Below are 13,912 nucleotides of genomic sequence, written 5' to 3' on the forward strand. Positions count from 1 at the left end.
GAATGAAGGAGCAAGATGAGCCTGAGGAAAAGGGTGTGCGTGTTTTAGTTTGTCTTTGTTCCCCGCTATCCAAACCTATTTTTTTTAGCCTGCAGTACATTAATTTTTCCCAAGCTGAGTCCATTTTGCCCATGGCGGTAACTGGTGGGCAGTCTCCCTGTCTTTATTGCGGCCTACCAGCTTTTTTATCTTATCTTCTCCCCCGTCCTGTTGGGGGAGGGGGATGAGAGAGCAGCTGGGTGGGGGTTTCCAGCTGGCCGAGGTCAACCCACTGCATATTATTATTTATCAAACTACAGGCCTTGCACTTGTTCTTTTCTTTCCTGTTAACTATTGTCTCTCCACTATTTATTCTTTTGATTTGCTTTATGTGTTTCTGTGGGACAATTTTCCTGTGTGTTTTGCTCTCTCCCGTGCACTCAGTTTTCTTCACATCTCTGTGCCTCAAGGTACGTTCCCTCAGAGCGGCAGGTACATTTTTGCCCCCACAGTAGTACCAGCTCTGCGTTTAGTCCACTGTTTTCAGGGCCCTCTTATGTATAAACCCGTGGAATAAGGGACTATGTACAGCACAGTAGCTTTTTCTGTGAGCCAGTGTCTTAAAAGTTGCTCTCAACCACCAGTGCCACAGGAGTGTTACCTTGACTCACACATGTGCTCAACAGGTTCATGCATGGGAGCCATGAAGCCTTCCTGAGAAGAAAACCTTTGATGCCAGCCTGGTCTTTCTGAATCAGCTTCCCAGCATACAAGTCCATAGGCGCAGCCAAACTGAGGAAAAGTAAGAAATTATTACTGGTTTCTGTTATTTAAGTACCAGATACCATTGCTTGCATTTTATTCCAGACTCCATTTCCAAACAGCCACAAATAGATTTCTGTTAAAAAAACCCCTTTCTTCTCCTTCTAGTAACAGTGATGTGCTGCAGTGTAGAAGAGGTATAAATCTGTTGTCACCACTGCTCTGCTGGCCCAGCGCCCTCAGCTGCGCTGTACTGCAACTTCGGTTAGCGCAGAATGCCTCAGTCAGCATTGCCAGTAAATACATCAAGTATAATATGCTTTTTTTAACTTTTAAGGCTTCCCCTCCAGCTTGCATAACATTACACATCTAATTTCTTAATTTCCTACATGCAAAAACTGAGCTCTTTGTTCTGAAACCACACAACTTTCATCTGCTGCCAAAGGGGAATCCATCTGGGTGCCGTGACTTCCGCCCTTTGAAATGAGTCCTCCCCACACCCGTTAGCAGGCAGCAGGTCTGCGGCGGCATTCAGAATGCCTGCCTGGTTTTGGTTTGTCAGCGGAGCAGGAGGTTGGAGACAGCAGGCGTACTCAGGCTGCTCACAAACGCCTCCTTGCAACTAAACAGCCAGCTTCCAGGGTGGAGGGATTTGCCCAGGTGTAGCAAGACCCTAATCACCACCATGTTTTCTGTTTGCTTTCTGCCTTTGCTGTGAAGTTACTCAGGAGTAGCTGGCATTTCAGTTAATAGTATGAGTTATTCTAGGTTTTCCCATCCGTTGCAGCCCTATGGTATCTCCTGGTTTCCCGTGCTGTGGCTCTGCTTGGCGCAGAGGGCCCTGGGGCTGCTCCTAGGGACTGGCGTATGCCAGAGAGACAGAGCTCAGACAGCTCCTTTGCAAGGCTGGCAAGGCACCACAGTGAAACACTGTGACTTCTTGTGCTGGCCCCTCAGCTGCCTTTGCATAGCAAGAACAAGATCAAAAAGCCAGGAACATCCTGAGACGACTGATTTTCCCCAAACACCTCTTCCCCCACCCACAGTCTTTAGCTCTGGCAAGTCCCCGTAGCCTCGCCACCCTCACGCCTGCTGCCTTTGCACAGCTCCCACCCCCACCTTATGTTTCAGTTTCATCGTTTAAGTTATTTTGCTGCAATTAGTCAATTGAGTCCCTCATATGCAAATACTGAGCCATCCTGAGACTATCATTTCAGAGGACATTTGTCAGGTTTGTCACTAATAATTAAAGCGTCTCCACCCAAGCAGACTGCGCTTTTGATCAAGAACATGCAGTTTGCTCCTGAGTGCGGGCCAAGGAAAGCCATGGCAGATGTCCTAGTGAGCAGGGGAAGCTCACTTTGTTATGCTTAGCAGCTCCTGCCTTTCAATCATGGGAAATCATGATTTGACTATTAGCATTAAGAATTTTCCTTACATGCCAGCAAGGATAAAATGCCACTGTCAGCTTGGAGCATGATGCCTTCCCTATGGAGGCTGTTGAGCGTCTCCACACTAATCTCAACCTGCTGTTTTCCTGCTGGTTGCTGGTACAGTCCCAGTTATTAAGATGCTCTATTAGTTGTAATGGAATTACTTAACTATGTGGAAATACTTTTTTTTTCTTGTTTCATGCAACAAAGAAGGGAAGAGGCACCACAGCCTCACTTCTGCAAACATTTGCAGTGTACACCTGCAGCGAAACACACAGTTTTCCCCACCACGGCCCCTTGGTTCCAGCACAGCAAGAGTGCGTTCTGCTTCCCCCAGTGCATGGGAAAGTGATTCAGCCCCACAACACAGCTGCTGGCAAAGATATGAATTCAATTTGCCCATCCTTTTTGTGGTATTTCATAGGTGATTGCGTGGCTTTGTTAGAAATACCAACATTCACTGTCCAGGCTTTGAATTACCCACAAACTCCACTCCACCCATTTTCCTGAAAGGAACTACTAGTGAATATTTTGCAAAACTGCTTGCAAATGTCTCCTAAAAATTTTGTATTTAAGAACTACAAAAAATGGTAGAAAATTGCAAATGCTGCTTATTAGGGTGACCGTGATCATCACACAGCTGTCTTGTGCCTCACTCAGCTGCTGGTTATATTTATCTCCTGCCTCTAGTCCTATATCACTGACTGCAAACTCTCATCAGGAGATGGTCCTTCCTTCCTCAGCAGCTCTGCCCCAGCCCAGAAAGCAGCCAGTTTGACTCCCCAAGAGCCATCCTACCTTTTCCAAAATAAACTAAATAGTGGAGTCCCCGAAAGTTGAAATGTTCGCCAAGTGAAAGACCAATCACGAGAAAAATTGCAGTGGGTGTTTTCTCTGAGTGCAGAGAGAGCAGCCCCTTCAGACTGCGGTGCTGGGAGTTCTGTTTTCACATAGATTCTGGCTCTACCTAGTAAAAGCACTTAAAACGTATTGATCGCTTTATGTAATAAATTGAGACTACAATCATGTTTCATCTGGAACCAATTTGCCATATGCTATAGAATAATACTTACAGGTACTTCTAATATCATTTAAAGCCAGTGACTTTGAGAGCACCTTAAGGGTCTCATTTGGTAATAACATTTTGCCTTCCTCAGACTGATGTGTAAAATGTCAGCCTACCCAGCCACGCACACTTACATTGCATTGGAATAACTTGGCTAGAGGCAAAAATTTTTTAAAATCCTCTAATTTCTGTCTGTGAAATGGAAAGTTGAGTACCTAAATACACATGGTGGATGGCTCAGTGCAATGCCCTTCAGGAAAAAGCATGTACTTTCTACAGCTGTTTAGAATAAGGCCCTGTCTCAAATCTATAAATCAAATATGAGAAAACTGGGGAAAAAATACATTTTAAAGGTATTGACCTATTTCAGTACAAAAATCTACATATAGAAGAGCTATCAGTATTACAGTAATTTGTCTTCCAGATAGCTCAGGTTACTACCTGCAGAAAGTTTAAAGGGATATTACTGATTGACATCCATATATATTCAGATTCCCTATGATCTGTCCCACTGTTTTCTAGCTGGGTGCTTAGTTATGTCAAAAAAAAAAAAAAAAAAAAAAAAGAAAGAAATGCCAAGGCCCTTTATAAGCTGTTTGCTCTGGGTATGCCTCTGTTCCCTCTCTCATCTGACTTGCAAGGGTAGGGGGCCAGGGATAAGGTAATGTACCACATGTGACTGAAATTGGTGCTTTCTTTGGATTTCTCTGTATTTCAGTCCCCTTAAACACAAAACACATTTTAGAGAAACAAAAATGGAATATACTCTTAAATCCTGATTGAAACAGTTAATATTCATCTTTACTTTTAAAAAAAAATATGTCCAAATGGTGGGGAAAAAAAAAAAGGAAGAAAGAAAGAAATTCCCAAGAATTTCACGTTCTGTGGAACTATTCAAATCCAAATCTCTGCTGACATTTTTGAAAGGCAATGCTTTCTAAAATCCTAAAAAGCTAATTTTCAAAATATAACATGCTGTTAGCGAGCATGACAAATGAAATATTGATGGTCTCGCTGCAGCTAACCCTATGAAATCTATTTTGCTGGCATCTCAGTCACATTTTAGGAAATCATCATACAGAGGAAAAACAGTGCAATAGCTTTAGAAATGGCTTATTATTAAATTACAATGGTTTTACAGGTTTGATTGATCCATGTAGTTCACAAAGTTTTCTCAGTATTTTGGTAAATGGCCTACAAATGGCCTCCAGAGCTCAGCTTTCCTCCTGCACATGCCAGCCTGGCCTGTCACTGTTGGCACTGGGAGGCAGCAGGCCCAGGGGCAGCAGCTGAGAGCTGTTCAGCCCCATCAGACCCTCCTCAGAGCACATCTTCCATGGGACCAATGGTGATATACGAGCATGGGAAGTTTCGCTGTGAAGTGTTATTTCTAGTTTTGATTTATTTCTCATTCAAAGGCAGAAGGGTTTCTAAGCAGCTGGGTAGGTTTAGATATGTCTTCCAGTAGATTTAGAGCATTTGCTGAAGCTTCCTCACACACCCATCTCCATTATAGCTGTGCTTATGAAAGATATATATCTATCACTAGAGCTTTGCATTGAAATTTTGCTGTATTTCATGTTGGAGGTGGAGGAAGCCAAAAGTAACTCAGCAGATGTTGCTGAATGCTTTAAAAGGTGCATTTAAAACCTCCCTGAGGACCTATGTAAAAAAAGGCATGGAAAAATCATGGCTAGTGTTACACACACACACAAACAGATCCAGTAACTGAAATAGCCTTTTAACTGTAACTTGTATGGAACAGTATGAGCAAGCACACTGTTGTTTGCTGTATTTATCGATGTATCTGCACTGTGTTCAGCAATCCTATAAATCTGTTATTGCTGGGAACAGCTGCAGAGCAGACTGATAAGCTGGGAAATGAGCACACAGCCAGTAATGCCAAATAACCAGCTCCAGGCTGGTCTGAGCCAGAGCCCTCACACCTTGGACTACGTGCACCATCAGAAAGTGTCTAGGTATCAGCGAGACTCACATGTAAGAGCACTTCCCAAGGAAGCAAAGGATTATTTGGCGTTGTTGTGCTATTGCTGAACTTAAAGAGTTTCTGAAAAGAGTTACCTGATCATCTGTACGATGTTCTATAGATGCACATGAGGTACCTAGCCCCTGCGGAGCAGGCAGCCAGCCTTACACAGGCATGGGGGCCAGGGCTGGAGGGGACATTAGCAAGGGCTGGAGGAGACAGGCTGTGCACCTACAGCGTAGGGACAAGGAAGAGGAAACTGCACTGGGGTGCAGGGAGGTTGTCAGAATCTGGGAAGGAAGTGGAGAAGCAAGCAGCCTGGCAGGAAAAGCTTTCCTGGGAAAGAACAGTGATATCATGTGCCATCTAGAGGCCTAAAGCAGAAATGAACAGGCTATACTTTCTGGAGAGACAGCAATCCCCTTCTAGGTAAGATACATACTTTTAATCTGAGACCACACGAGCCTGTTTTCCTTCTGATAGTACATTCCCAACACTGGAAACACATCAGAAAACTGCCAGATCAAAAAAAAAAAAATTAGTCCAGAAATATCTTAGAGAGGATACATATCTTCTTCACAGTCCTGCCCTGCATTGAAACAAGGGCAGAGACATGGCATGGTGTATGGAGAGTACTCTGTCCGTAGCACAGTGAGCACACAGCTTCGTGTAAGCGCTATTAACATAGCAGGGACATCCATGAAACACAAGCATTACATCCAGAACATTGTTCCAAACAATCTAGCTCTTCCCTGGTCACTCAAAAGTTGGAGGCAACAACGATGGATCAAAGTAGACTACCTTTCTTTGTAAGAGGGGCTAATTTGCTAGCTTTGCTCTGGCTGTCAGGAGATGATTGATGTCTAATAATTTAAATAAACCCAGGAAAAGCAACTTGAATTAATAAATTGGGTTCTGGTAAGTAACAGAGACAAAGAACGGGCCTGGATCCTGTATGTTTTTCTTCAGATCTAAGAAATGGCCTGAGAGGAGTTCCCCTTGTGAGATGTACAAACATGTTGCTCCTTCCCTTCTGCCAGCAAAGCAGTCGGGAAACAGCTCCTCCTAGTGCTTCCAAGTCAGGTTTTCTGCTTCATTTGCAGCCTCCTCCCTCACAGGCAGGAGGCTGGCATGGGCAAAGAGCTTGCCCAACCCGAGAAGAAGGAAAAATGGAACAAAGCACACCACCAGAGAGAGCCGCTGTTTGGTACCAACTCTGTAAACACTTTTGCAAAATGCTAAAAATTAAACCATTTAAAGCCAGAGGTTTTAACACAAAGTTTCTTATGTGAAGACTTGAAAGGGATTCCCTGAAGCAGAGCCACAGTAACTGGCAAAAGGAAGTAAAGTAACTTCTCTGGTGGGTATGAGAAGTGGGAGAACACTGTACCCACCTACCTCAGAAGTGAGTAAACTGCTGATCTTTGCTTGCACGTCATTCTGCCCCTGGACAAAACTGATTGCATCTGCATTTTTAAATTAGTTTTACTCAGATCACCCAGGAGTTGTTAAGCATCTTTCCCATCACTAGAAGTGTTTTTCTTTTGCTTTTCTCAAAGCAGTGTGTGCAAAGTTTTCAGGTGTTTTTCCTTTCCAAACTCCTATTTCTGACCCTCTTCCACAAGAACATCTACATCTGTTCATCTCCAAACTCCATTCACCGCCTGATAACACCCAGCCAGGAAGGGCATGCAAGGGCAACAGTATTTCTGATTACATCCCATTTATCAAGCAAAGAAAATGACAGAAATGTTTCGTCCTCTCCTTTCTGACCTCCACCTTTTTAGTCTCAAAGGCAGTAAAACTAGTAAATGACAAGACCAGGTACAGAAAGTGATTTCCAGATACACAGGTTCAACTCTACCCACATCAACAGACTAACACTCCAAATGGCAGAACAGTTGGCTTTACTGAAGGTGTAGTATTTCAAACTTGTGTGATTTAAGGAGAAAAAAGTGAGGAATTTTTGCTCCCAAAGTCTCCCTGAGGCTGACTGCCCCTGGCAGTGGTGGTGACCTGCTGCAGGTCCTGCACTGGGAGGTTCATTGTCACAGCTTCTCTTCTGCAGCACAAGCCTCACCAAAAGCACTCAGACAACCATCGTGTGGCTGGCACGTGCTTCCACTGGAACATGACGAGACAATCACGCTTCGCTCCTCCCATGTCACCATGCAGTCATTTCAGAAAATGCACCAGAGTTACCACAGAGGATCACAAGATTCTACAGTGTCAGCACCCCATGTGGAACTGGAGAGCTGCTGAGTTCCAGTATCACCCTCCAGGCATGTGATCTTCCTCGTGAGTGATTCAGATGGCCACGAGGAATGGAAACTAAGAATTTTAGAAGAAAGGGACTTAAATGTGGTAATTTTACATGCATCTACCGTCAGGTAATCTGTAATCAAGAAACGAACTATAACATTACAAAGATATTTCTGCACACCCTTCTATCATCTCCCCCTGACAACAGAACATCCCCTTCAAGGGATGAAAAAGTCCTCACTCTTGTTTTTCTGGAAGTAAATGAGTGCTAGAAACACTGGTCTTCCCCCAAGGCTATTTCAGTGAGTGGAAATGTTCTGATTGGCCTTGGGTGAAGGTGCTGTTCCTTTAACTGGTATCAAGCTCTTCATTTAGAGAAACCACCAACCGCCAGGGCACAGGAGCATCAGACCCTGGTTCTGCCAGGCAAGTGTCAATGACAAATGAACACCCTTGCAGGGAGCCCCAGTGACCATAATACAAATCTGACAAGTGCCACTCACTTTCCTTATCCATTCTAAAGCCCTTCTAAATGAAATGGGTATTTTGGTAAATTAATTTTATCCAGAAGGAACTGAAAACCCCAAGAAAGAAAACAAGACAGAAAGTGCTCTAGGATGATGCTTTTTAATTGTTATTTTTATATCTTCAAAAAAAAATCAAACCATCAAAAAAATTATAGACATGTGCTGAAATTTCCTGTACAACAAATATGAAAACAATAAAATTTGTACATCATTTCAAGATATTCAGCAATCACTTATTTGAAACACATCAACTTTTCCCTTCTTAAGCAGGCCCCAAATGGGAAAAAAAGAGTAGAACAGAAATGCAGATGTAATTGCCACAAAGTGGAGCTTTCAGCCTGAAAAGTGGATAGCTTTAGACAAGCAACGAGAGAAAACACTGACCAAAGAGACAGATTTCAGCAATTGTAACACAGAGAACATCAGAAGGCAGTGAAAAGTTATTTGCAGGAACTCAAGTCATCTTGACCAAGACAGATCCACAAGGTAGTGGAACATTATCTGTAATCCTCCTCCTGCAGAGATATCCTATGAGGCACGTCCTACTTATTCACACTGACACTATGGCCAACTTCACTTTTACAATATTTTCCACCTATACCTGGGATCAGCAGGTCATTTACTTAAAACTTCAGTCTCTTCTCACAATGAGTCAAGTTTTGAGAAAACACATGCATACAGTTGTATTAAAAATGGATACTCATTAGATGATAAGTGAGAATTTGGCGCCTGCTTCCAACGTGAAAACAATGGGACAGATACATTTGTTTTCTGTAAGAGTATCTGGGCCGTGGTTAGGTAGAAACACATACCAGAACACACAGCTAGTTTTCTGATGTTCTGCTGAAATATAATGCAAACACATGATCTAGCAGAGAAGATTCATCTCCCTCTCTTCTGTGCTATACAAAACAAGGGCCTTCTGAAGCATGAGAGCATTCGCCACCCTAAGGCAGCAAGCTCTTGGGAGACCTGGAATAATAAGTACTGGCTCTGTGCTCTGCACAGATGTGCAGTAATTAAAAGATTAAGAGAGAAAAAACTAACATGACTGTAAGGGGTAGGCTTTCCTCCCTCCTGGTTCCTTTGGAATGGTTCTGTTTGGTCCAAGTGGTTTATCTTTGTCGTCTGACAGCAGCCTTGGAAGAATGCCAAGTGAGAGATCCACTATGTGGACTACCAGCTTGGATGGAGTTGGGCAGGATCATTAACTTTTTTTAAAAAATTATTTTCTTAAAGTATTAAAGAAAGCGAGAGAAAAAAATATTCAAGAATGCACAAGTAGCTGCTACCAAAAAAAATAGCTGAAGCGTACTGTGGTTTGTCGTCCAGTTCTGCTCACACAGCACACCACAATTTCACACCAGGTTGTAAAAAATTCCTCTGGATATCTGTAAAGTTACAGTTGTGCACCAAGAATTCCTGCGTTTTCCTTCAGTTGACAGTGGATTCTGCGAGGTTGACAGGTTCCACTGCAATGCCACATATACTCCTAGTTTCTGTAGCTATTTCTGACAACTCTGCTAAAACAAACAAAAAAACAAACCAAAACAAAACAACAACAACAACAAAAAGCAGCAGAATTCCAGGGACTCTGGTTATTAAACCTTCATAAGATTTTCACCACTTTATAGCTATGCTATAGCATTATTCATAAACTTCATATTCCTCTGCAATGCAACCAGTGCAATGATCCAAAGACCAAAAAACACCCTCCCCCCCAAGCTACTTAAGAAGTCCTTCATTGGTAATGCCTTCATAAGTCTAACAGTTATGTACCAGCAAAATAAATCCAGTCTAATCCCTGACTTGTAAAACCAGCAACTAAGGGTTTTCTGCTTTTGTTCTGTTTTTAAAAGGAACAGTTAAAACAACAGCAGCAGTATATTACAAATAACTGTAAAACAATTACATTAGATCAATGAGATGCAGGCAAGTAAGATGTGTCTCAGTTTTGAACGGCTAAAACCACCTAGAAATTGGTCTTTACAGCAGAATTTTGTGCAATTTGGTTTGGTAGAAACAGTAAAGCCAGTCAATCTGTTTGGGAGTGCTTGGACACTTGGAACCTTAGTTCAATATTTTCACAGATTTATATACTTGAGGAAGAAGAACAACAACAATGATAAAAAGACACCAACCTGAGTAAAACTCTATTAGAATAGAGTGATCATTATTCAGTAAATCATATATTGCACCTTTAAATAAATCATTATAAATTGTATAAAAACAGGAATATCAGCCAGGAATAGGGAGGAGCTCTTCTGTCCTTCATACACACCCACAAACACCCCTGCACACACATTCACATATTCACTTGCTCAGTTTTTTTACTACAATTAAAGCTCAGAGTGACAGACAACATTCCTTTTCCTCTAGCAGAGGCACCGAAACGTTAAGGCAGGGGATATTTGTGGTGAAATGCTAAAACAAAGCTCACCTCCAGACTTCTGGAGAGTCCTGCCAACAGTGCAACTCAACTACAGTTAAGTTTGACATAAGCCTTATTTAAAAATCTGTGTTCTCATTACAAGTTTCAGTACAAAAATAGAATCTCTGCTGGTTTTCTTCTAGAGTAGCAACTAGAAAAGGCACAATTTCCAAGTATAAATGTCCATTTGAAGGAGCTGTTTGAACTCCTTTTTTTAAATAAAAAGGAACACAAAAAAAAAAATCACAGAGGCACATATCTATTAGCTAAGTAACCAGATACAGTAGATAAAATATGTTCCTGAAACTTATAATTAAATATATTAAAACAGCCCACAAGCCTGGTGTGTCTGTAAATGAAATAATATAAAATTGTAATAAAATGCTTGTGTTATTATTTTAATATTTAAATTCTAGTTCACCGTTCATACTGTGAATGCTGTTTCACCTATCAGTACTGTTAAATTCCCAAGAAAAAGCAAGATTCCTCTGTTAACTTTAAATAGTTTTGCTTGGGTTTGTTGTGGGTTTGGTTTTTTTTTTAATATCAATCTGCAGCTCCTGCCAGCATTGTGTTTTTCCTCCTGTAGATCATGTCTTCAAATGCAGACAGAACTGGAGAAGCCAAGCGTGAGACACTGCACACAATCCCGGAAAACACGAGCAGAACATCCCCCTTTCCGCTGTGCAGGTAACACCTCCTGGAGACACCGTGTTCCTTCCAGGCTATGTGTGGTAGCCATTGGCCTTCCCGAAGCCTGACCCAGGTGTGAAATTTTCATAGATTGCCATTGCTGTCATGTTTTGGTAAATAAGATCGGCTTTCTTGTCTTTCTGGGATCTAATAATATCCATAACACACTGGTTTAGGAAGACGTACTGGTCCTGATGGGAAAAAAAGAGAGGGTAATACGTTTCTAGAAAATACCTGATTTTGGAAGTAATTCTGCTCCTGAATACAGGTTTTAGATGTACTACACTGAATGTTATCACAGAGTATTTTTTAGAAGTTGCATGTATAGTTCACAGAAAAAAAGGGCTGGAAAGCACCTCATGATATAATCTGATCAACCCCCCGTAAAAATCTAGAATCATATCATAGAATCATAGAACCATAGAATGGCCTGGGTTGAAAAGGACCATAGTGATCATCTAGTTTCAAACCCCCCCCCCCCATATAGGCAGGGCCGCCAACCACTAGACCAGGCTGCTCAGAGCCACATCCAGCCTGGCTCTGGGATCAAATTTACACCCTCTTAAAAGACTTTGAAGATAGAGATTTTACAGCCTTTTTTACACCAGTTCGAGTTAATCCACACAGCTTTTTGGATCAAAGTGATAATTCCAGCAAAAAAATATGTGCGGCAGAACACAGAGGAAAAGATGCACACTGAGACCACCTAACTCAAGATAATACTGGCTCACAGCTGTAAGGATAAAACTCACATGGATAAAACAAGCTGTAAAAAAAACTTTTTCAGGATTTGATTCTTTCCAGCTGCAGATGCCAGTCTTACAAAATACTCTATAAAGAGACTGCTTGGACATACTACAGCCCCTGGCTGCAACTACTGGTGTGGGAGGAGATGAATCAGGAAGGAGGGAAGTTAAATCAAGAGCAATTTCAGATTACTCTTTAATATCTCCCTGTAATTCTGAGCTACATCTTGAGTCCACCCTTCCTGGATTATTACGCACATTTGAACAACATGCTGCTGGATGAAAGAGCCCTACCTCAGTTTGCACCATTAACGGTCGGTGCATGCGAAGATCATACACCACTCCGTACACGTCCACAGTATTCTCCATGTCAATCTGCTGAATGAGGCGGTCAATAGCAATAAATGTCCCCGTCCTCCCGACACCAGCACTGCAATGACACGGGGAAGCTAGTTACTGCTTTTTCTCAACCGCCTGCTCACCAGTAGCCTGATGAAAAGCCAGTGAGGCTACTAAGATGCTTTCTGTTATTTCAGTGACATAGGTACTACAAGTCCGCAGTCCAGAGAAGTGGTTCTTACCATCAATAAGATGGAGGGAGGACACACTTCTGGGCTTCCCAGCCTTGCACATGCACAAGATTACATGTAAAAGCACTTGAAAAGGCAACTTTTTCAGCTAAATTTTGCAGGCTAGGAGAGACAGTCTGTTCTAACGAAATTTTATATCATGTACTTTGCTACCTACATAGCATTGCTGTGTTTCTGAACCACCAGGCAATGGTTTTAATTTTGCAGGGTGAATAAGTCCATGCTGTTAAGCAAAGAGACTTCTTTTCTAATGTTGTGGCTTTTTTTTTTTTTTAAATCACACTGAAAAATAATTGTTCTTAAAAAAGCCACAAGATAAAAGTGTGTCTCACACAAACACATTCTTCCTACCTGCAGTGCACCAGAACAGGAGAGTCTATTGGATTTTGACTGCTATACTCGTGAACAAGGTGTCTGAAGTTGATGAGAAGGTCTGTTGTTTCTGGCACTCCATGATCTGGCCAGGAGGTGAAATGGAACTGCCGCACTGTGTGGCTCTCTGGTGTGTTGGACTAGAGGAATCCACATAAGAAAAAAAAAAACAAAAAACAAACCAGCTTCAGAGGAGCAACAGTAGGGCTTCCTGCCCTATCTACTGGGCAAAGCAAAGCTTCATTAAAGACGCATGCTAGAAACTGTGCAGCAATTTGATCAATGCTATTTCAGTTTCCCTCTTCCGCTCTGATAGAGAATACTTGGAAATAATTTCCTTTGACTTTTCACTTTACTCCAAGATCATCTCTGCTGCATCATTACGTTTGTTGACAGAGATGTGGCTACTTGTTCATTCTAGCAGATATTGCAAATAACTGCAGAAGCACAAGTTTTGGTGCAAGTCTCAGAGAAACATGAGCTGCAGGATCACTGACGGGGCAATCAGTAATTCCCATTAGCAGGCTGGATTTTGCTGGCAGATCCCTTTCTGCGCTGGAGAGGGTCTTATAGACAACTCATTCCCACCTCTGGATATGTTACTAACACACTGCTGTGAGAAGCCAGGGCATATGAACAAACGCATATAAATAAATATCACTGAAATCTCATTGTCAGTAAGTAGTGTCAAAGATTTTAAATCAGACAGTTGGTAGAAAGCAGACCAATACAATCAAAGCCTCAAATTAAAATAAACCACTCTTATCCTTTCTCTTCAGATAACTGAATTTGATTAAGTTTTACTGAAATTATTACATTCTGTCACTCCAGTGTTGCTTGACATTTGAAGTCACAGTGATACGATAAACCACGTCTACAGATATTTATACACTAACAACCAAGCAATGGGGTACTCACCTTTTCTACAGTGAAGTCCCTTATTGTCCATTCTGGAAGGACAACCTCTGAGACCATTGTCACAATAATGTCACCATAGCTCTTGGATTGCTCGTCTGGCCAGTATTGTTCACATTTTGTCTAAAAGAGCATTACAAGGTTAGACA

The 13,912-nt window shown here is 42.0% G+C and overlaps 1 protein-coding gene across 1 annotated transcript in view; it reads right to left on the reverse strand.

Moving 5' to 3' along the window:
- Positions 1 to 10,950: 10,950 nt before the first annotated feature.
- The window catches only part of PTPRJ (protein tyrosine phosphatase, receptor type, J), a 36,180-nt gene continuing 33,218 nt past the window's right edge, over positions 10,951 to 13,912 (reverse strand). Inside the window, exons 22-25 of the mRNA XM_010079600.1 lie at positions 13,767 to 13,886; positions 12,828 to 12,988; positions 12,181 to 12,316; positions 10,951 to 11,331 (exon numbers count right to left, since the gene is read on the reverse strand). Coding sequence (XP_010077902.1) covers positions 11,173 to 11,331; positions 12,181 to 12,316; positions 12,828 to 12,988; positions 13,767 to 13,886 — 576 coding nt within the window. The 3' untranslated portion in view covers positions 10,951 to 11,172. The remainder of the gene's footprint in view (positions 11,332 to 12,180; positions 12,317 to 12,827; positions 12,989 to 13,766; positions 13,887 to 13,912) is intronic.

The sequence above is a fragment of the Pterocles gutturalis genome, unplaced genomic scaffold (assembly GCF_000699245.1).
Source record: "Pterocles gutturalis isolate BGI_N339 unplaced genomic scaffold, ASM69924v1 scaffold12894, whole genome shotgun sequence".
Lineage (NCBI taxonomy): Eukaryota > Metazoa > Chordata > Aves > Pterocliformes > Pteroclidae > Pterocles > Pterocles gutturalis.